Raw genomic sequence first — 24,047 nt, 5'->3', positions numbered from 1 at the left:
TAAAAGACATTGGAGAGAGCAAACTTCCTTGTGCAGGACCGCTCAGGATTGGTCAGGAAGTTGAAATTACGTTGTTTACTCGTACCCTGAAATTGCGAAAAGTTAGGCACGAGCGTAAAATTTTAACAAATTCTCACTTCCTCTGAAAAAAGAAAAAGGGGTGAAATCAACTTGATAATGTATATGATTAAAAAAAATGACATTAACAGATAGCGTATAAAATGAACCGATAAATGAATACTTTCTTTCAAAACAGAAAATTAATAGTTTTTTTTTAATATTATGATTTTTGACGATTAATGTAATATTCGAGATATACTTGATGCCAAAATGCTTCCATTGCATCATTTAAGAGCTGCTAATGTAAAACTCATTTCTTTCTCTAAAGTAATCATATAAATGCATTTCTGACATTTTTTCATAAAGACCACTAGTTTCTTTTGTGGTTCGGCTTCAGAATAATAATCCATCGTATCGATTTTATATTATAAAGTCTGAATTTTGAGAAATCTTAATAAAAAGACGAAGAATTTAGATGAAAACGTTAATAAAGTAAAAGTTTTCATATTTATACATTATTAATTTAGCTGACTTATTTTGTGATTTTCGTCAAATACTAATGTTAATTTTATTTGTACAGGAAGAAAACCTCGATGAAGTACAGAAAGTAACTTCAAGGTATTTGGTTATATATTTTATGATAACATTTTACTCAAATGGTTAGATTTGTGTAATTTAACGGTATTTTCTGTTTACTTATTTATTGCCTGTCTGATTATGTTATATTCTGTACTGACGTTTGAAATACTTGAATAACGAAATTTTACATTATTTAATGTAATTTTTCTCTTATCAAATCGGAGAAAATAATTTCTTTTTTACATTCTAGTGTTCAGATATCGTTAATTTTTCTAGTTAAACTTCTAATACTAGAAATAATAATAAGTTTATATACGCTCAGAAGTCATTAGATGAAAATTAAAATGAATTTATCAAATTTTAACGATTTAAAGAATACTCAGCATCAACATTTTAATGAAGCATAATATTTCTTTTTCAATAGTTGTAAAGTCACATATTTTTTTCAAAATTTTATTTTTCCTAAGTTTAATTATGTCCTCCAAGGATAACATCAGGAACAGTAGAAAAATTGTAGTAATCTGTTATTAAATGCAAAAAAGGCAGGAGAGAAGTATTTTCTGAAATAAATAAAGCATAGACAGATTTAAAGTAGATAGAAAATGCACTCGAATTTAAAGGACTTTTTAAAAAATGACATTTTTATAAATTTGAACTTTTTTTTAAATATAAAGGTTTTATTTTAAAGAAAATCTTATTTTTAAAAATTTTCAAATTTATGAAATATAATTAATTGTTCATTTTTTGGCAAATTCAACTCAAATTTAATTTCAGTTGCTTAAGTCCGTCTCACTTTCTTAGAACAGCACATTTTTTAATTTAAACTTAAAGATAAAACTAATATTTAAAAAGATCAAATAATAGCATCATACAAATTTTTATAGTGAACGGAATGTCACTTCACTTCCGGAAGGGAATAATCCAGGGCCTTCTCAACAAGGAATTTCAAGTGAACGTGACGATAGTAAGTAGACATTTTTTCGCTTATTTCTTTTTCTATTTTCCTTCATATAGCCTCAGTAATTTTCCTTAATATAGCTTCAGTTCTATATATTAATCAATGTAACACAAATATCTTTAGGCTACTTTTAATTAAATTTTTTCAGCGACATTTTTAAAAGAATGGCTAGAGCATCGCATAAGATAAAATGTTATACATGCAAATGGCATTAAAGCTTTAATTTTTGTAGAGTTAATGAGACCAGGATTTCTTTTTTATTAGTCAATACCAAGAATTTAAAAGCTATAAAATAACTAATCACAAATTCTAGAATCATATTTTACTGCAGAAATCTGAAAATGTATTACCATGAGTAATTTAGAACTAATTCTATTGAAGAGTAACTCTTAATGAATTTCTTTACTCCAAGGAACACTTAATAAATTAGAGAATATTCGAATGTCCATAACATTCCCATTTAACATTATAATTCTTCTTGAATTTTCAGTAATAAAATATTCATTTTTCTTTATCCTCGCAATCATCATTCTTGTGCATCTTCAGGGTACTGTAATTTGTCTTGCTATGGTGTGCAGCAAATATTTCTATATAATTAAATTTTGCTTATTTTAATAATTTTGGATAATTTAATAATTAGTTAAGATAATCCACACTTGGTAAGCGATTGAAGAAAAAAAAATTATGAAGTGTAAAGATAAAACTGTTGTATGAAATTTTTTCGTGTTTGCTTTAAAGAAAAATTTCATTGTGCGATATTTTCAATTAATTATTTTCCATCAATTATTTTTCATTTTGTTATTTACTTTTAAATTAAATACCATCGAAAAAATTTTCTTCAGTGGATAAACGCTTAAAACATCGTTTCTAATATTTGTAGTATCTTTTTCTGTTATAACTTTATGATAGAACCAGCAGAAGTGGTCTCCCCAAAACTTTCTCGCGCACTCTCTAATGAAGGTGTTATCCCAGAAAACACCTTGCATAGCATCGTCGTACAATAGTTACGTAATATCTTTGACATGAATTTATCATGTTTACTGAATCTATTTTGTCATCTTAGACGAGTTATTTCGCGACTAATCCCTGGTATGCGGATAACCGTATATGAAAATCGAATTTGTGTTCCAGATGCGTTTTTCCCAACCAATTGAAACCAAAATGTGACACAAAATTACACTTGTAGTCTTGAAATCACATATCAAGTTTGATATATTGAAGCGTTTTTGGGTATCGTTTTTAAATATTTCTAAAAGGACAGACCGGTAGACGGTCACCCCTTTTGGATTTGGCTCACAATTTAATAAATATCTAGACTATAGATTTTAATTTTATGTTTCAAATCTGATGTTATTTAACGAAAATGTGTTTTTCGAACTCATGGAGGTCTAAAATGTTTAGATTCGTCAGAATCTCGAGTTCGAATTTTTTGACGATTACTATACATACATTCTACGTATACGAGAAAGAAAAAACGGTTGCAATGTTAATGAACATGTATTACAGAAGAAAATAGGGACTGAGAGAAAAAGGAGGCAATTAAGAAATTTTCTCCCTTTAAAAAGGTGGATATAATGTTTTTTCTAGATTTTCTTCCTGGTGACAGAAAAATCTAAACAGGAAAAATGCGTTTGAATATTGACGGATTTAAATATCATGCGTACGGTTAAATAATACTAATTAAATTTATATTGTGAAAAAGTTGTGGATCAAATTTATGTTACGCAGCCCCTATACATAAAACGCCGTTGCAGATGGCAAACACTGAAGTGTTAACACTTAGAAAGACGAAAAATGTATCCTTAAAAATCAATACAATAAATCAAAAGCTATTATTCAAATTGAAATTGGTTTAGTTTAGTTTTAATATTTAAAACTAAAATAAGGGATTCAAGTCTTTGATAAATTATTCTTGATTTACATTAGAATAAATTTATTAAAAAGTGTAACTTACAAATTTAGGTTACTATGTAAAATACCTTATATTTAAAAGCTGAAATTTCGCGTCGCTATCATTTGTAGGATGTTAGAAAATATTATGATGACATAGTCTATCTAAAAATATAAATAGCATATGTTTACACAAAATATTTTGAACGAGTTAACAGTTTTTAAAATAGTGATTAGCACCTTATGTAATTAATCCTATCGTCATTGTTGTTAAAAGGCATTTATTAATACATCAACCAATAAAACTGAAAGAAGAAATTAACGTGCTATAAAAATGGCAAACCTGTTCAGATATTTTAGCTGACAGTTTGAAATGATTGGAAGTTACTCGGAAACGCTCAAATAACACGTCATCCAATAAAACTGAAGGAAGCGATTAACGTGCTATATAAAAATGACAAACTTATTCAGATATTTCAACTTATAATTTCAGATGATTGGAAACATTTAAACACGTTTTATGTTCACAACACCTACATTTTAGTATTTTTGACCCCCTCCCCTTTATTATATTTTGTATTAAAAGCAAGCGTGCTGAAAACATAATTTGGTCTTACATCAAGCGATAAAATTCTGAATTATCAAAAGTTACATGGAAAAATTGTAGATAAAAATGTTCAGTGGAGGATGATCGATGAAAAGGATATAACATGAAATCTTTGATTTAACAAAAGATAAATTCTCAGAAAATTTATGAAACGTTGATATAAGGGCATGAATAAAATGAATACTTCTTTAGTAATAAATCGATCATTTCATAGAGGGAAGTGGAGATTGTAAGAGCGATGCAAGCTTAGAGTGACAGTCGACCTTATGCGGTGAATAAAACATCGAACGTCTGCAGTCTTTAGTAATTTACGAACGCGAATTCCCTCCACGGCTAATAATTGACGAATTGAATAAAGGAAAAATCCCCGCACCTTCCTTCATCTAACAGGTTCCTGATCTAATTGCTTCAACATTTTAAACATTTTAGTATCTTTAATTAAACTGCATATAAATTATTTTAAGGATATATATATATATTTTCTTTTTGCGCAATTTATACACTTTTAATTCTCTTAATTAAAGTATATATATATATATATATATATATATATATATATATATATATATATATATATATATATATATATATATATATATATATATATATATATATATATATATATATATCACCTTTACAGTTCCAGGAAGCTCAAAAGAACCAAACTTAAAGATACAAAAAACCACTGAGAAACCAATAAGTAAGAGGAAAAGATCGGTAAGTCAAATGCATGTACATTACTGGATTTTTTTTCTTTGGCATGAATTTTTAAAAGATTGTTGATTAATACTTGTCTTTAATTGATTGCAATAAAACTAGAATCACAAATTTACGTTGTAACGTCGGCGAACAGATTTTTTCTTTTTTTGGCAAGGAAAATAAGAATTACTTTATACACAAGTAATAAATAATATCTTAATTTAATAACCCGGACCATAACTAAAGGTTATCTAACCTTGTTGCCGTCTATTATCATCTAGATGAAATTATTTCATAAGTGTAATTTTTGGGGAGTAAAAGAAATGTCAAACTAATTCTAGTAAAGATCTAAAATGTTTGAGGCTTTTGAACACTTTATTTTATAAAATATGCCGAATCGACGTCATCACGGGAGCGGAAAATCGGAGAACATTTAATTAATTTATTTTTTGAATTCAGATTTACAGTGCACGGGAGACGTTGTGCATGGTCATCGGAGATAGATTCAATGATCCTTCAAGACTTAATTGCACTAATTAGTGAAAGTAGAAAGTCTGGTGAAAGGAAATTTTAACTAGTTGTCTTCAATAAGTTGTAGCTTGAGACCGCGATAACCATACAGGCACACGAATACGTGATGGTAATAGAGAGCAGACATTCTCAAAATTCGTCACGAATGCGAAAACTTAATGAAAATTTACATGGCATGAATAGTAATTTTTTCTACATCGAACTCGGTCTAATTTTCTTCCGGTCGAAATGGATCAAAAGGAAATTAGGTGCATTGGAAATTCACGCAGATAATTAATTAGGTGCTCTCAGAGGTGCATGGGTTGCTTCGCTGTTTACTGAGAGGTTATGGCACCCAATTTATCGAAGGTAGCGATCATGAAAGACTGGGCATGAAGAATAAACCGAAAATGGAATGGTGTGAATTGCCATCACTTGAAAAGATCCATAATTCTTTTAAAACAGTGATACTATCAAATATAAGCAGTGCGGAAAATTAAATGTAATAAATGCAACAGTATTAACATTCCTTCTTTACTGTGGTAAAATTTAGTAATGTATTAAATCACAAGAGCCGAAATTAAATGCCTCCAGAACTACTTGCCTTATTGGGACTTTAAAAATGTAGTGGTCAAATAAAATTTCGAATAATGAACTGTATGAATTTCGATAATGAACTTTTTATGAAGCACAAAATCAGTTCCATAACTGAATATATAAACTTTACTTTCTTCTAAGTGCTGATGAATACTGTTTGAGGTATTTGAACTCTCAGATACATTTTAGTAGCTCTTATCAAAGGAGCAATTTGTGATGCAAGACACAATAGTTTCAACTTGTTACCCGAATATTTTCGAGTATTAACATTTTTTGACAATTTATATAACATATTTAATTTGTGTTTCACGCAAAAATATGATTAATTATTAATTCATTTTTTTAAGGTTAAACCGAAAAAATCTCCAGAAAGAAAGAAATTGCCGCGCCGACTAACTGATATGTACAAGAGGTAACTGATATTGTTAAAATATTTTAATATTTTGGTATATTTTATTTATTGCTGACATATATTATATTGATGTTGCATATATTATATTAATAATTCGATGATGTGTTACTCAACATGAAATGAAACATGCATGCATATTCAAATTTTGGAATGCATAACACCTTTTTCCTCCAACGAAAATAAGAAATGCGTTATCTTCTTTACAGTTGCCACATATCGGATAATATTTTTCTGATTTTTGATGTTTTATTCTGTTTCATACAACTATAATCATTAATTGTTGCTTGTCTCTCTTAATATAATGTTAGATAAGGTTTATTATCAAAAAATTCAAACCTTAAAAACCGATTACTTTTAGCATATTTCTTTTCAAATTAAAAATTTCGCAACAAGCATGGCACAGAATCCATGGCTGTTACTAAATGAAAAACCCACTTTATGCTTATCTGTATAAATAGTAAAATTATGGGCTCCAAATTGTAGGATTCTCATCTACAGAAGGTGTTTACACATATTTAGATCTGTTTTTGGGTCATATTATTAATGTTTAAATTGGAAGAACATTTTTTAAAATGTTCAATTTGATAGTCATTTTTTATTCTGACACTTTGAATGTCATTGCAATATAGAAGTGGAATTTCTGAGTTAAATATCGCACTTAAAACTTTTTCTTGACAATACAAGAAGCGAATTTTAACATTTTTCTCCATTCTGCTTGTTTCTAATTTTGCATTGTTAGAAACCTGTGCCATAATCATAAATCCCTTGCTGAAATTTTTTTTTTCGTTAATGGAGCCAGGTTGATACATTCTGTTTCTTCATTTACAATTCTATAAAAAGATGTTTTTTTGCTGCAGCCGTTTAGTTATTTAGTTCCATTTATCTCCGGTAAAATAGTTTTCATACAGGGTTTTACTAATTTTTTTGCGTTGAGCAGTATACCTCAGCAAAAGGCGATAAAAGTTAATTTTTGTGCTTTTTTTTAAAATTGTAAATCATGACTTATTATTTTATTTATGGTTTCTTCAGATGTACTTAAAGATTTTGTAAACGGTATCTGCGATGGCGGAGTTTAACTGGTTACCATCGATTTTGTTTAATAAATATTTGAAGCAGTACTACTTTTTTCAAACTTTCGTTTGGAGCCTTCTTTTCATGTAGAAGTAGTGACTGACGATTCTTCCATTTTTTTTAAATTAATAATATTACGTATTTTACTCACAATGATTTTAATACTAAGCATTTCACAGCATTTAATAATCATAGAATATGAATATTTCTCGTCGGAAAACTTAATAACCTATCCTTGAATTCAGAACATATTTATATTCGCATTTTCAAAGAAAAATAAATCTAAAAGTAGGAGACGATATTTCTCGTTTCAAATAATAATTTATAGTCAGAAATCTGTACTACCTAATATTCGCTTTTTAAAAATTTTCTTGTCCCATCGTTTAAAAAATGTGTAAATACCCACTATATTTTCTCTGATGAGGTGAACTATATCTACTTTCTCTTACTGACTCTATTTATTTTCATTCTCTGAGTAAGGCATAACGAGAATTTCAAAAGGCGTGAATCCCGCTACGCATACAATTCTGAGAAACACAAAGGTGGGAGAATTTAAGAATGTTAATGTAATCTCCATGTTTCATAATGCTCGTAGTAGAGCGAATAAGCACTTCTTTTCATCAGCGCATCAATCCTGGATTATCAAATAAGAAAAGTTGTCAACTTTCTCCGGGCTTCGTATAATTGGGGTAGGGGTCCCTGAAAATTTCGATATTTCCTGAGTATATTAGTTATATGTTTTCATTCAAATTACAAAGGCCATGCATTCGAAATGTTTTAACTTCAACTCAAGTAACGATTGAAATGCTAAAACATTATTTTAAAGTTTCTAAAGAATTATATTTTGCAAGTTTTATGTTGTGCTGTTTGGAAACATAAGAAACATTGCTTTATATTTTTAAATTGTTTGATTCCATTATTTAAAATAATTTAGATAGTGCTCAAAATTAGAATTTTACTATTTTCTTAAAAAGTTATTTTTATTTGAAATTTGAAATTTTGTATATGAGAAGTACTGAAACCAATTCTCTCAAAAGGGCCGTGTAATTAAATATTTCTTCAATTTATTACAAGTTTCTACATATAACTTTTTACAAAGATAATTTAGATTAATAAAAAATATTTAGGTTGGAAGTTCGAGATTGGAATAGGGTCCCTGTGATCTGTATTGTCTAAGGACAAGTAGAAGTTTTAATCTCTCCCCAAGCGCATGTTTCTTCATGGAGTCTCTTTTCTGACGAATTATATTTTTCAATATCTAGCGAATTCTATATATATATATATATATATATATATATATATATATATATATATATATATATATATATATATATATATATATATATATATATATATATATATATATATATATATATATATATATATATATATAATCTTGTTATTGCAAAATATTAATATGAAATGCGCAATTTTGTTGAAATTGACATCTTTTTTTTTTTAAATTACTCCATTATTCTGTATTACAATTTGGACAATTAAAGCATTTCCTTTTGGAATGATTTTTTCTGCCTGGTTGTTGTTAGATTTTGGTTGCTGCACCGCGTCATACGTAATTCTGAAGATAAAAACTACTTCAACGGATTCTGTGCAAAGTTTTTTTCATTTGGATAGATCACAAAAGCAAACTATTTTTTCTATAAAAATTGATCAGTTAAACATAGTTATTTGACCTATTATCAGAGCCTGACTAAGGCAGGGGCATACGGGGCAGTTGCCCTAAGCCTCCACATCAGAAGGGTGCCCCCAAATCGAATACAAAGTTTATTTTACGTTTCCTTCTTTCATGTACTTTTTTTTTCACAAAATATCAGTACAGTAAAAAATCTGTCAGTTTTATGTTAGCTTCTTCATTAATCCATAATATGAACATACACAAAAAATCCATATTTCATAGATTATTCTATACTTATGGATTTATTACGAAAATCTATACTTCGTAAATTTAGAGGGATCGACCCAAATCAGTTTTTGGCCGTGGCCCCTATTAGGCTAAGTAGAACCCTGACTATCATAAATCATGTGAAAATACATAACTTTAAAGGAAAAATCAGTTTTTGTGAAAACGTATTTCATTATTTCTCCAAGAAAGTTGGGCAATTAGAGCACTTCTTTTGCTGTTGTTGTTGCTACACCGTGCAATATGTAATTCTGAGCTGAGAATGACAACCTACATTAACGAATACTATACAAAATCGGAATTTTTTTAGAGGATACTAAATTTTTTGTATCGAAATTTATTATTGAATTCTACTTATTTTCATTATCATGAATCATGTGAGAAACAGTATTGCCGGTAGAGAAATCGGTCCAAATTTCTCGACTAAATGCAAATGTTTGCTTATCCACTCTACGTGTAGGTTCAGTTGAAAAGATGAAATATACCGAGTGTTTAAACAATGCTGAATTTTTCAAACTTGGATTCATAAACTTGGATTCATCACAGTACGTGTCAGAATTACACATGCTTAAATCTTTGTTATGGCGCTGAAAATGAGCTCAACAACTTTGTTTCACTATAGATTTTTAAAACGGAGCAATATGTTTACAGTATCGGATTTGGAAAATTAGAATCTTTATGCGAAGGGGAATAAAGTTCTTCCATGTGAATGGTTTTAAAATATAAAGCAACTTTTTCTCTTTTATTTACCAGATTACCGATTCCAATTCGTCTAGTCGAGGTAGAACAAGAGGATTCACCTGGTAAGTGTTTTTGTCCTCTTTCTATACGTAATTCATTCTTATATATATATATATATGAAATGAAATTTAATATATTTTTTTAATTATTTAAACATAAATTTAAAACTTATTTTTGATCTTCTTCATAGGACAACCGCCAAGAAAACGATTCGTGAAACAATTTATAAATTTTCCAGGTTTGTTGATATTTTTTAAAACAATTCAGATGATTCGAAATTATTACTAAAGTTAAAATTTTATTGGAATTAATTTTTCTGATTTAAAATTTAGTGACTGCTCATATTAAAAATATTATATCACTGCTGATGAGAAAATATAAAATTTTGAAATCTCTTAATAACAATAAATTATCTATTCAAAATGTAAATGATGGCATCCATCGCGTTATATGCAGTGTCTGAAAATGGACAATAATTATTTGTATGTTTATTGTTTGCAAATATATTTATTTTCCGATGAATTATATAGAATTTCTATCAAGGATTTATCTAACCTAAATAAATATATATATTTTTTTAAATTTAGCAACATATTTACTTAAAGTTACTTAAATGATTAGCAATATCCACAGGAGATTGCTGGAGAAATGATACTTGAAACAATAATCCTCGTTTGGCTTCTTGCTACGTCTGTGTTATGCAGACATGTGACATGCTAGGTCATTAATCATCTAGTCGAGAAAGAAGTTAAACGAAATATTAAATAATACTTTCCAGAATTAAAGTTTAAAATTCGGAATTCGAAGTGTATTGAGTCCCATTAGAATTACCTCCGAGGCAAATTTCATATATTTAAACTTGGAAAAAATTCCCCTGGACACCGTTTCAACGCTTTCGAATTGACTATTATAAACGAAGTTTTTTCGTTTCTTGTGATATACATGATGGTGCTTATCTTTCGCTTATTAGTTTGTGTACCTGGCACTTCTACGATTTAAAAATTAGTATTAAAATTATAGGATTATAAAAAAATCAGTATTTTCTTTTTGTCAATATCTTTTTAAAAGCATTTTTTAAAGATATATATATATATATTTTTTTTACAATTACGAAGGTCAGATTTCTTTTCAACCTCTGATAAACCATGAAAAAGTATAGAACAAGATGAAAGGAATTGCAAAATTTTGTATACAGTCACATTTATTATTCGACTAATCGCAATACAAACATTTACCATATCGATGGGTCAGGTTTATCATGCCTTCTTCAAATACAACTAGATTTCAAATTTTCAGACTTACAAGAAAAAACTATGATTAATTAATTAATAAGCACTAAGTCAGTTACAATCAATGCATTCATTGCATAAATTATAAAACATTTTTGCATTTATTTATTGTTTATATTAAATTATATAATGTATGAAATATTGTTTTGGAGATTATGTGTTAATTTTTTGTATCTCATTATTTGTTCAATCGGCATTTTAATGAGTCTGAAAAAATAATTCTTTTATCATTTATAGAAATTCCTGAAAGAAGCGTTTCCGAACAGGTAAGCTGCACGCTTCTACGTTTTCTGAAATTTTCCTTTTTTTTCTTTTAAATGATTTTATAAATAATTAGCCAATAACATTTAAGTTTTGTAGTTGATTGAATTATAAATTAAATTACGAAATATTTTTCTGGTGATCATGCACAGCTTTTTTTTTTAATTATTAACTTTTGAGCTCATGAAAACGGCCCAAAATTATTGATGAACAGATAGAATTGTAGAGAGGTGTCATATTCGGAATTAAAATATTCTTTATTTTCCAAAAATTCTAAACGGGAAAAATATAGCTGAATGCTTTCTTCAAGGATTTAAAGGGATTAAGGCTCTCTGACAGTGAAACTTTTATTCCAGATCCGGATTAGATTGCGCAGACAGTTAATCAAAATTCTGATAATTAGAGAAATGTATTTAATTTAAAAGACAATTGATGGAAATAAAATTATATTCTTATTACTATGAAATAAGAAAATAAGCTTCATCTTAAAGTTTAGGTATTTGTAGTTTCTGAATAAATAGTGGATATAAATTTATTAAATAAATGCATTAAGTTTAAAATAGATATTTTTTTGGATGAAGTTTTGAATAATACATATATTTTACTATTTAATCATGTTTGATGACATTAAAAGGCGAAGTGCGCGTGTAATCTTGCAAGTTATTTTTAAAAATAAATATGCCATTTCATTGTTTGGCTCATGTTCTTTTTTCATTTGATCTGCTCTTATAATTTCATGTTTTTTTATCTCTAAATAAGCTGCTGTATGTCAATTTTTTTTTCTTTTGTGCATCCTTATAATGCGTAAAAATTCTCAACATATCCGTAAATACGAGCCTTAGCACATTGAGGAAATTTCGAATGGCGAGCTAGGGAAATGGAGGCGGTCATTCTCCTTCAAGTCAGAAAATTACCATCCAAATATTTGCTCATCGAAAATCAACCATTCATTTTTAACCGAATCGACGTCATCGCGGTAGCGGAAAATCGGAGAACATTTTATTTATTTATTTATTGAATTCAGATAAACGATAGACGTTGTGCATGGTCATCGGAGATAGATTCAATGGTCCTTCAAGACTTAATTGCACTAAATAAAAATTATTTTAGTTTCATTCGTCTTCATTCAGCGTTCATTTGTGTTAATTTCTGATAGTTTATACCTTACTATATTTCAGTTGACTTTTCTTATTTACGTATTTTTAATTTGAGACTTGAAAAAATTCATTTAATTCTATCAAACAAGGTTTATTTCCTGAAACTTTTATGGTAAAATAAATGCATGTTAATTTCGTTTCTAAACAATTTATTGAAGATAAGACATTTTCAAAGCATGATCGTTCATTTTATGAATCGCATTATAAAAACATTTTCTATACTTGAGATATTTTTGTCACAACAGGAAGAAAGATATCTTAGAAGAACAGGTGCTAATTGTAAGAGAGACACACACACGCACAAATGCAAAACCTACTGACTCGATCTGTTTAATTTGCGAAGTATCTCTATATTTGGAGCAAAAACCAAATAAACTTTTTTTTGTACTATAGAGTAACTGAGAATAATATTTTATTAACTTTGAAAAATAATGCTTAACTTGTTATAGTAAAATTTTCGGTATCTACATTTTAGTAATTTAAGTAACCTTTTTTTTTTTTCATTTTCCATCGAATCCTAATATTAAAATTTATTTATACAGAATCCATCTACTCGAGGAGATGAATCTACTGATGTACCAGCTTTAAGGTATTTGGTTATGTTTTATGATATCATTTTACTCATTTACTGATATAAGTTAAATGAATTTTTAAACTTTTATATCGAGATAAAATAATCATCTGTAAAAACTCTTAGAATGTAATAGTTAGATTATTCTAATTTAATTGTATTTCCTCTTTACTTATTTATTACTGGTCTAATTATGTCATATTTTATATAGAAATTTGACATACTCGAATTATCAAATTTTCCATTATTTGATGTCATTTCTCTAATATCAAATTGAAGAAAATAATTCTTTTTTATATTCTAGTGATCAGATATTATTAAAATTTTAATACTAAAAAATACAAAAAATACATTCAGAAGATACTCAATAAAAGTTGAAATCAGTTTTTGAAAATTATTGTCTTTGAAAGATCAGATTTCATATCAAAGATAATAAGGTGTGGTTAATTTTTCCCATGAAAACATTGAAATTTAAATATCAAAATTCATCAAATTAAAGAATATTCAACATTAATTTTTTAATGAATCAGAAAATTTCTTTTTGAATAGATGTAAAACCATATTTAGTTCCAAAAATTTTTATTTTTCCCAAGTTTAATTAAGTCCTGCAGGGACAACATCAAGAAAAGTAGAAAAATTTTAGTTATTCTTTATTAAACACAGAAATGCCAGAAAGAAGTATTTTCTTTAATAAGTAAAGAATAGACAGATTTAAAATAGATAGAAAATGCACTCGGATGCAAAGAACTTTTTGAAAAATGACATGCACACATAAAAATCACATTCAAAATGTGAACTCTGTCTTTTAAATATAAAGGTTTTATTTTAAAGAAAACCTTATTTTCAATAATTTTCAAAATGATGAAATATACGTTATTTTTCATTTTTCGGTAAATTCAATTCAACTTTTATTTCGGAGGCTTAAGTTCGTTTTACTTTCTTAGAACAGCACATTTTTTCCATTAAAATTAAAGATGAAATTAATATTTAAGCAGATCAAATAATTGCATAATACAAATTTTTATAGTGAAGGAAATATCACTTCACTTCCGGAAGGGAATAATCCAGGGCCTTCTCAACAAGGAATTTCAAGTGAACATGATGATAGTAAGTAGACATTTTGTCGCTTATTTCTATTTCTATTTTCCTTAATATAGCCTCAGTAAGCTATTAATCAATGTTACACGGCCATCTAGAGGCTTTTTTTATTCCAATTTTTTCCATAGACATTTTGCTGTTTAGAGTTTTAGTTTAAAGCGTTGCATACAATAAACTGTTATACATGCAAATGACATTATGTTTTTAATTTTTGTTGAGTTTATGGCACCAGAATTTCGTTTTTGTTAGTCAATACTAAAAGTTTAAAAATTATCAAATAACTAATCACAAATTCTAGAATCATATTTTACTGCAGAAATCTGAAAATGTATTACCATGAGTAATTTAGAACTAATTCTATTGAAGAGTAACTCTTAATGAATTTCTTTACTCCAAGGAACACTTAATAAATTACAGAAAATTCGAATGTCCATAACATTCCCATTTGACATTATAATTCTTCTTGAATTTTCAGTAATAAAATATTCAGTTTTCTTTATCCTCGCAATCATCATTCTTGTGCATCTTCAGGGTACTGTAATTTGTCTTGCTATGGTGTGCAGCAAATATTTCTATATAATTAAATTTTGCTTATTTTAATAATTTTGGATAAGTTAATAATTAGTTAAGATAATCCACACTTGGTAAGCGATTGAAGAAAAAAAAAATTATGAAGTGTAAAGATAAAACTGTTGTATGAAATTTTTTCGTGTTTGCTTTAAAGAAAAATTTCATTGTGCGATATTTTCAATTAATTATTTTCCATCAATTATTTTTCATTTTGTTATTTACTTTTAAATTAAATACCATCGAAAAAATTTTCTTCAGTGGATAAACGCTTAAAACATCGTTTCTAATATTTGTAGTATCTTTTTCTGTTATAACTTTATGATAGAACCAGCAGAAGTGGTCTCCCCAAAACTTTCTCGCGCACTCTCTAATGAAGGTGTTATCCCAGAAAACACCTTGCATAGCATCGTCGTACAATAGTTACGTAATATCTTTGACATGAATTTATCATGTTTACTGAATCTATTTTGTCATCTTAGACGAGTTATTTCGCGACTAATCCCTGGTATGCGGATAACCGTATATGAAAATCGAATTTGTGTTCCAGATGCGTTTTTCCCAACCAATTGAAACCAAAATGTGACACAAAATTACACTTGTAGTCTTGAAATCACATATCAAGTTTGATATATTGAAGCGTTTTTGGGTATCGTTTTTAAATATTTCTAAAAGGACAGACCGGTAGACGGTCACCCCTTTTGGATTTGGCTCACAATTTAATAAATATCTAGACTATAGATTTTAATTTTATGTTTCAAATCTGATGTTATTTAACGAAAATGTGTTTTTCGAACTCATGGAGGTCTAAAATGTTTAGATTCGTCAGAATCTCGAGTTCGAATTTTTTGACGATTACTATACATACATTCTACGTATACGAGAAAGAAAAAACGGTTGCAATGTTAATGAACATGTATTACAGAAGAAAATAGGGACTGAGAGAAAAAGGAGGCAATTAAGAAATTTTCTCCCTTTAAAAAGGTGGATATAATGTTTTTTCTAGATTTTCTTCCTGGTGACAGAAAAATCTAAACAGGAAAAATGCGTTTGAATATTGACGGATTTAAATATCATGCGTACGATTAAATAATACTAATTAAATTTATATTGTGAAAAAGTTGTGGATCAAATTTATGTTACGCAGCCCCTATACATAAAACGCCGTTGCAGATGGCAAACACTGAAGTGTTAACACTTAGAAAGACGAAAAATGTATCCTTAAAAATCAATACAATAAATCAAAAGCTATTATTCAAATTGAAATTGGTTTAGTTTAGTTTTAATATTTAAAACTAAAATAAGGGATTCAAGTCTTTGATAAATTATTCTTGATTTACATTAGAATAAATTTATTAAAAAGTGTAACTTACAAATTTAGGTTACTATGTAAAATACCTTATATTTAAAAGCTGAAATTTCGCGTCGCTATAATTTGTAGGATGTTAGAAAATATTATGATGACATAGTCTATCTAAAAATATAAATAGCATATGTTTACACAAAATATTTTGAACGAGTTAACAGTTTTTAAAATAGTGATTAGCACCTTATGTAATTAATCCTATCGTCATTGTTGTTAAAAGGCATTTATTAATACATCAACCAATAAAACTGAAAGAAGAAATTAACGTGCTATAAAAATGGCAAACCTGTTCAGATATTTTAGCTGACAGTTTGAAATGATTGGAAGTTACTCGGAAAAGCTCAAATAACACGTCATCCAATAAAACTGAAGGAAGCGATTAACGTGCTATATAAAAATGACAAACTTATTCAGATATTTCAACTTATAATTTCAGATGATTGGAAACATTTAAACACGTTTTATGTTCACAACACCTACATTTTAGTATTTTTGACCCCCTCCCCTTTATTATATTTTGTATTAAAAGCAAGCGTGCTGAAAACATAATTTGGTCTTACATCAAGCGATAAAATTCTGAATTATCAAAAGTTACATGGAAAAATTGTAGATAAAAATGTTCAGTGGAGGATGATCGATGAAAAGGATATAACATGAAATCTTTGATTTAACAAAAGATAAATTCTCAGAAAATTTATGAAACGTTGATATAAGGGCATGAATAAAATGAATACTTCTTTAGTAATAAATCGATCATTTCATAGAGGGAAGTGGAGATTGTAAGAGCGATGCAAGCTTAGAGTGACAGTCGACCTTATGCGGTGAATAAAACATCGAACGTCTGCAGTCTTTAGTAATTTACGAACGCGAATTCCCTCCACGGCTAATAATTGACGAATTGAATAAAGGAAAAATCCCCGCACCTTCCTTCATCTAACAGGTTCCTGATCTAATTGCTTCAACATTTTAAACATTTTAGTATCTTTAATTAAACTGCATATAAATTATTTTAAGGATATATATATATATTTTCTTTTTGCGCAATTTATACACTTTTAATTCTCTTAATTAAAGTATATATATATATATATATATATATATATATATTTCACCTTTACAGTTCCGGGAAGCTCAAAAGAACCAAACTTAAAGATACAAAAAACCACTGAGAAACCAATAAGTAAGAGGAAAAGATCGGTAAGTCAAATGCATGTACATTACTGGATTTTTTTTTCTTTGGCATGAATTTTTAAAAGATTGTTGATTAATACTTGTCTTTAATTGATTGCAATAAAACTAGAATCACAAATTTACGTTGTAACGTCGGCGAACAGATTTTTTCTTTTTTAGGCAAGGAAAATAAGAATTACTTTATACACAAGTAATAAATAATATCTTAATTTAATAACCCGGACCATAACTAAAGGTTATCTAACCTTGTTGCCGTCTATTATCATCTAGATGAAATTATTTCATAAGTGTAATTTTTGGGGAGTAAAAGAAATGTCAAACTAATTCTAGTAAAGATCTAAAATGTTTGAGACTTTTGAACACTTTATTTTATAAAATATGCCGAATCGACGTCATCACGGGAGCGGAAAATCGGAGAACATTTAATTAATTTATTTTTTGAATTCAGATTTACAGTGCACGGAAGACGTTGTGCATGGTCATCGGAGATAGATTCAATGATCCTTCAAGACTTAATTGCATTAATTAGTGAAAGTAGAAAGTCTGGTGAAAGGAAATTTTAACTAGTTGTCTTCAATAAGTTGTAGCTTGGGACCGCGATAACCATACAGGCACACGAATACGTGATGGTAATAGAGAGCAGACATTCTCAGAATTCGTCACAAATGCGAAAACTTAATGAAAATTTACATGGCATGAATAGTAATTTTTTCTACATCGAACTCGGTCTAATTTTCTTCCGGTCGAAATGGATCAAAAGGAAATTAGGTGCATTGGAAATTCACGCAGATAATTAATTAGGTGCTCTCAGAGGTGCATAGGTTGCTTCGCTGTTTACTGAGAGGTTATGGCACCCAATTTATCGAAGGTAGCGATCATGAAAGACTGGGCATGAAGAATAAACCGAAAATGGAATGGTGTGAATTGCCATCACTTGAAAAGATCCATAATTCTTTTAAAACAGTGATACTATCAAATATAAGCAGTGCGGACAATTAAATGTAATTAATGCAACAGTATTAACATTCCTTCTTTACTGTGGTAAAATTTAGTAATGTATTAAATCACAAGAGCCGAAATTAAATGCGTCCAGAACTACTTGCCTTATTGGGACTCTAAAAATGTAGTGGTCAAATAAAATTTCGAATAATGAACTGTATGAATTTCGATAATGAACTTTTTATGAAGCACAAAATCAGTTCCATAACTGAATATATAAACTTTACTTTCTTCTAAGTGCTGATGAATACTGTTTGAGGTATTTAAACTCTCAGATACATTTTAGTAGCTCTTATCAAAGGAGCAATTTGTGATGCAAGACACAATAGTTTCAACTTGTTACCCGAATATTTTCGAGTATTAACATTTTTTGACAATTTATATAACATATTTAATTTGTGTTTCACGCAAAAATATGATTAATTATTAATTCATTTTTTTAAGGTTAAACCGAAAAAATCTCCAGAAAGAAAGAAATTGCCGCGCCGACTAACTGATATGTACAAGAGGTAACTGATATTGTTAAAATATTTTAATATTTTGGTATATTTTATTTATTGCTGACATATATTATATTGATGTTGCATATATTATATTAATAATTCGATGATGTGTTACTCAACATGAAATGAAACATGCATGCATATTCAAATTTTGGAATGCATAACAGCTTTTTCCTCCAACGAAAATAAGAAATGCGTTATCTTCTTTACAGTTGCCACATATCGGATAGTATTTTTCTGATTTTTGATGTTTTATTCTGTTTCATACAACTATAATAATTAATTGTTGCTTGTCTCTCTTAATATAATGTTAGATAAGGTTTATTATCAAAAAATTCAAACCTTAAAAACCGATTACTTTTAGCATATTTCTTTTCAAATTAAAAATTTCGCAACAAGCATGGCACAGAATCCATGGCTGTTACTAAATGAAAAACCCACTTTATGCTTATCTGTATAAATAGTAAAATTATGGGCTCCAAATTGTAAGATTCTCATCTACAGAAGGTGTTTACACATATTTAGATCTGTTTTTGGGTCATATTATTAATGTTTAAATTGGAAGAACATTTTTTAAAATGTTCAATTTGATAGTCATTTTTTATTCTGACACTTTGAATGTCATTGCAATATAGAAGTGGAATTTCGGAGTTAAATATCGCACTTAAAACTTTTTCTTAACAATACAAGAAGCGAATTTTAACATTTTTCTCCACTCTGCTTGTTTCTAATTTTGCATTGTTAGAAAACTGTGCCATAATCATAAATCCCTTGCTGAAATTTTTTTTTCGTTAATGGAGCCAGGTTGATACATTCTGTTTCTTCATTTACAATTCTATAAAAAGATGTTTTTTTGCTGCAGCCGTTTAGTTAAGTCCTAGACTTAGTCAGAGATCGCGATGTATTTCCATTTATCTCCGGTAAAATAGTTTTCATACAGGGTTTTACTAATTTTTTTGCGTTGAGCAGTATACCTCAGCAAAAGGCGATAAAAGTTAATTTTTGTGCTCTTTTTTAAAATTGTAAATCATGACTTATTATTTTATTTATGGTTTCTTCAGATGTACTTAAAGATTTTGTAAACGGTATCTGCGATGGCGGAGTTTAACTGGTTACCATCGATTTTGTTTAATAAATATTTGAAGCAGTACTACTTTTTTCAAACTTTCGTTTGGAGCCTTCTTTTCATGTAGAAGTAGTGACTGACGATTCTTCCATTTTTTTTAAATTAATAATATTACGTATTTTACTCACAATGATTTTAATACTAAGCATTTCACAGCATTTAATAATCACAGAATATGAATATTTCTCGTCGGAAAACTTAATAACCTATCCTTGAATTCAGAACATATTTATATTCGCATTTTCAAAGAAAAATAAATCTAAAAGTAGGAGACGATATTTCTCGTTTCAAATAATAATTTATAGTCAGAAATCTGTACTACCTAATATTCGCTTTTTAAAAATTTTCTTGTCCCATTGTTTAAAAAATGTGTAAATAACCACTATATTTTCTCTGATGAGGTGAACTATATCTACTTTCTCTTACTGACTCTATTTATTTTCATTCTCTGAGTAAGGCATGACGAGAATTTCAAAAGGCGTGAATCCCGCTACGCATACAATTCTGAGAAACACAAAGGTGGGAGAATTTAAGAATGTTAATGTAATCTCCATGTTTCATAATGCTCGTAGTAGAGCGAATAAGCACTTCTTTTCATCAGCGCATCAATCCTGGATTATCAAATAAGAAAAGTTGTCAACTTTCTCCGGGCTTCGTATAATTGGGGTAGGGGTCCCTGAAAATTTCGATATTTCCTGAGTATATTAGTTATATGTTTTCATTCAAATTACAAAGGCCATGCATTCGAAATGTTTTAACTTCAACTCAAGTAACGATTGAAATGCTAAAACATTATTTTAAAGTTTCTAATGAATTATATTTTGCAAGTTTTATGTTGTGCTGTTTGGAAACATAAGAAACATTGCTTTATATTTTTAAATTGTTTGATTCCATTATTTAAAATAATTTAGATAGTGCTCAAAATTAGAATTTTACTATTTTCTTAAAAAGTTATTTTTATTTGAAATTTTGTATATGAGAAGTACTGAAACCAATTCTCTCAAAAGGGTCGTGTAATTAAATATTTCTTCAATTTATTACAAGTTTCTACATATAACTTTTTACAAAGATAATTTAGATTAATAAAAAATATTTAGGTTGGAAGTTCGAGATTGGAATAGGGTCCCTGTGATCTGTATTGTCTAAGGACAAGTAGAAGTTTTAATCTCTCCCCAAGCGCATGTTTCTTCATGGAGTCTCTTTTCTGACGAATTATATTTTTCAATATCTAGCGAATTCTATATATATATATATATATATATATATATATATATATATAATCTTGTTATTGCAAAATATTAATATGAAATGCGCAATTTTGTTGAAATTGACATCTTTTTTTTTTAAATTACTCCATTATTCTGTATTACAATTTGGACAATTAAAGCATTTCCTTTTGGAATGATTTTTTCTGCCTGGTTGTTGTTAGATTTTGGTTGCTGCACCGCGTCATACGTAATTCTGAAGATAAAAACTACTTAAACGGATTCTGTGCAAAGTTTTTTTCATTTGGATAGATCACAAAAGCAAACTATTTTTTCTATAAAAATTGATCAGTTAAACATAGTTATTTGCACTATTATCAGAGCCTGACTAAGGCAGGGGCAGTTGCCCTAAGCCTCCACATCAGAAGGGTGCCCCCAAATCGAATACAAAGTTTATTTTACGTTTCCTTCTTTCATGTACTTTTTTTTTTCACAAAATATCAGTACAGTAAAAAATCTGTCAGTTTTATGTTAGCTTCTTCATTAATCCATATTTCATAGATTATTCTATACTTATGGATTTATTACGAAAATCTATACTTCGTAAATTTAGAGGGATCGGCCCAAATCAGTTTTTGGCCGTGGCCCCTATTAGGCTAAGTAGAACCCTGACTATCATAAATCATGTGAAAATACATAACTTTAAAGGAAAAATCAGTTTTTGTGAAAACGTATTTCATTATTTCTCCAAGAAAGTTGGGCAATTAGAGCACTTCTTTTGCTGTTGTTGTTGCTACACCGTGCAATATGTAATTCTGAGCTGAGAATGACAACCTACATTAACGAATACTATACAAAATCGGAATTTTTTTAGAGGATACTAAATTTTTTGTATCGAAATTTATTATTGAATTCTACTTATTTTCATTATCATGAATCATGTGAGAAACAGTATTGCCGGTAGAGAAATCGGTCCAAATTTCTCGACTAAATGCAAATGTTTGCTTATCCACTCTACGTGTAGGTTCAGTTTAAAAGATGAAATATACCGAGTGTTTAAACAATGCTGAATTTTTCAAACTTGGATTCATAAACTTGGATTCATCACAGTACGTGTCAGAATTACACATGCTTAAATCTTTGTTATGGCGCTGAAAATGAGCTCAACTACTTTGTTTCACCATAGATTTTTAAAACGGAGCAATATGTTTACAGTATCGGGTTTGGAAAATTAGAATCTTTATGCGAAGGGGAATAAAGTTCTTCCATGTGAATGGTTTTAAAATACAAAGCAACTTTTTCTCTTTTATTTACCAGATTACCGATTCCAATTCGTCTAGTCGAGGTAGAAAAAGAGGATTCATCTGGTAAGTGTTTTTGTCCTCTTTCTATACGTAATTCATTCTTATATATATATATATATATATATATATATATATATATATATATATATATATATATATATATATATATATATATATATATATATATATATATATATATATATATATGAAATGAAATTTAATATATATTTTAATTATTTAAACATAAATTTAAAACTTATTTTTGATCTTCTTCATAGGACAACCGCCAAGAAAACGATTCGTGAAACAATTTATAAATTTTCCAGGTTTGTTGATATTTTTTAAAACAATTCAGATGATTCGAAATTATTATTAAAGTTAAAATTTTATTGGAATTAATTTTTCTGATTTAAAATTTAGTGACTGCTCATATTAAAAATATTAAATCACTGCTGATGAGAAAATATAAAATTTTGAAATCTCTTAATAACAATAAATTATCTATTCAAAATGTAAATGATGGCATCCATCACGTTATATGCAGTGTCTGAAAATGGACAATAATTATTTGTATGTTTATTGTTTGCAAATATATTTATTTTCCTATGAATTATATAGAATTTCTATCAAGGATTTATCCAACCTAAATAAATAGATTTTTTTTTAGAATTTAGCAACATATTTACTTAAAGTTATTTAAATGATTAACAATATCCACAGGAAATTGCTGGAGAAATGATACTTGAAACAATAATCCTCATTTGGCTTCTTGCTACATCTGTGTTATGCAGATATGTGACATGCTAGGTCATTAATCATCTAGTCGAGAAAGAAGTTAAACGAAATATTAAATAATACATTCCAGAATTAAAGTTTAAAATTCGGAATTCGAAGTGTATTGAGTCCCATTAGAATTACCTCCGAGGCAAATTTCATATATTTAAACTTGAAAAAATTCCCCTGGACACCGCTTTCGAATTGACTTTTATAAACAAAGTTTTTTCGTTTCTTGTGATATACATGATGGTGCTTATCTTTCGCTTATTAGTTTGTGTACCTCGCGCTTCTACGATTTAAAAATTAGTATTAAAATTATAGGATTATAAAAAAATTAGTATTTTCTTTTTGTCAATATCTTTTTAAAAGCATTTTTTAAAGATATATATATATATATTTTTACAATTACGAAGGTCGGATTTCTTTTCCACCTCTGATAAACCATGAAAAAGTATAGAATAAGATGAAAGGAATTGCAAAATTTTGTATACAGTCACATTTATTATTCGCCTAATCGCAATACAAACATTTGCCATATCGATGGGTGAGGTTTATCATGCCTTCTTGAAATACAACTAGATTTCAAATTTT

General features: G+C 28.3%; 1 protein-coding gene across 1 annotated transcript in view; it reads left to right on the top strand.

The window, feature by feature from the left end:
- Positions 1 to 24,047, top strand: part of LOC129959263 (uncharacterized) — a 49,949-nt gene that overhangs the window by 18,430 nt on the left and 7,472 nt on the right. The window contains exons 5-7 of the mRNA XM_056072085.1: positions 641 to 678; positions 1,524 to 1,603; positions 17,472 to 17,548. Of these exons, the coding sequence (XP_055928060.1) occupies positions 641 to 678; positions 1,524 to 1,603; positions 17,472 to 17,548 (195 nt within the window). The remainder of the gene's footprint in view (positions 1 to 640; positions 679 to 1,523; positions 1,604 to 17,471; positions 17,549 to 24,047) is intronic.

This window comes from Argiope bruennichi, chromosome X1 (genome assembly GCF_947563725.1).
Source record: "Argiope bruennichi chromosome X1, qqArgBrue1.1, whole genome shotgun sequence".
Classification (NCBI taxonomy): domain Eukaryota; kingdom Metazoa; phylum Arthropoda; class Arachnida; order Araneae; family Araneidae; genus Argiope; species Argiope bruennichi.
Note: the sequence above shows the minus strand (reverse complement) of the source record. Positions and strands in the feature narration are given on the sequence as shown.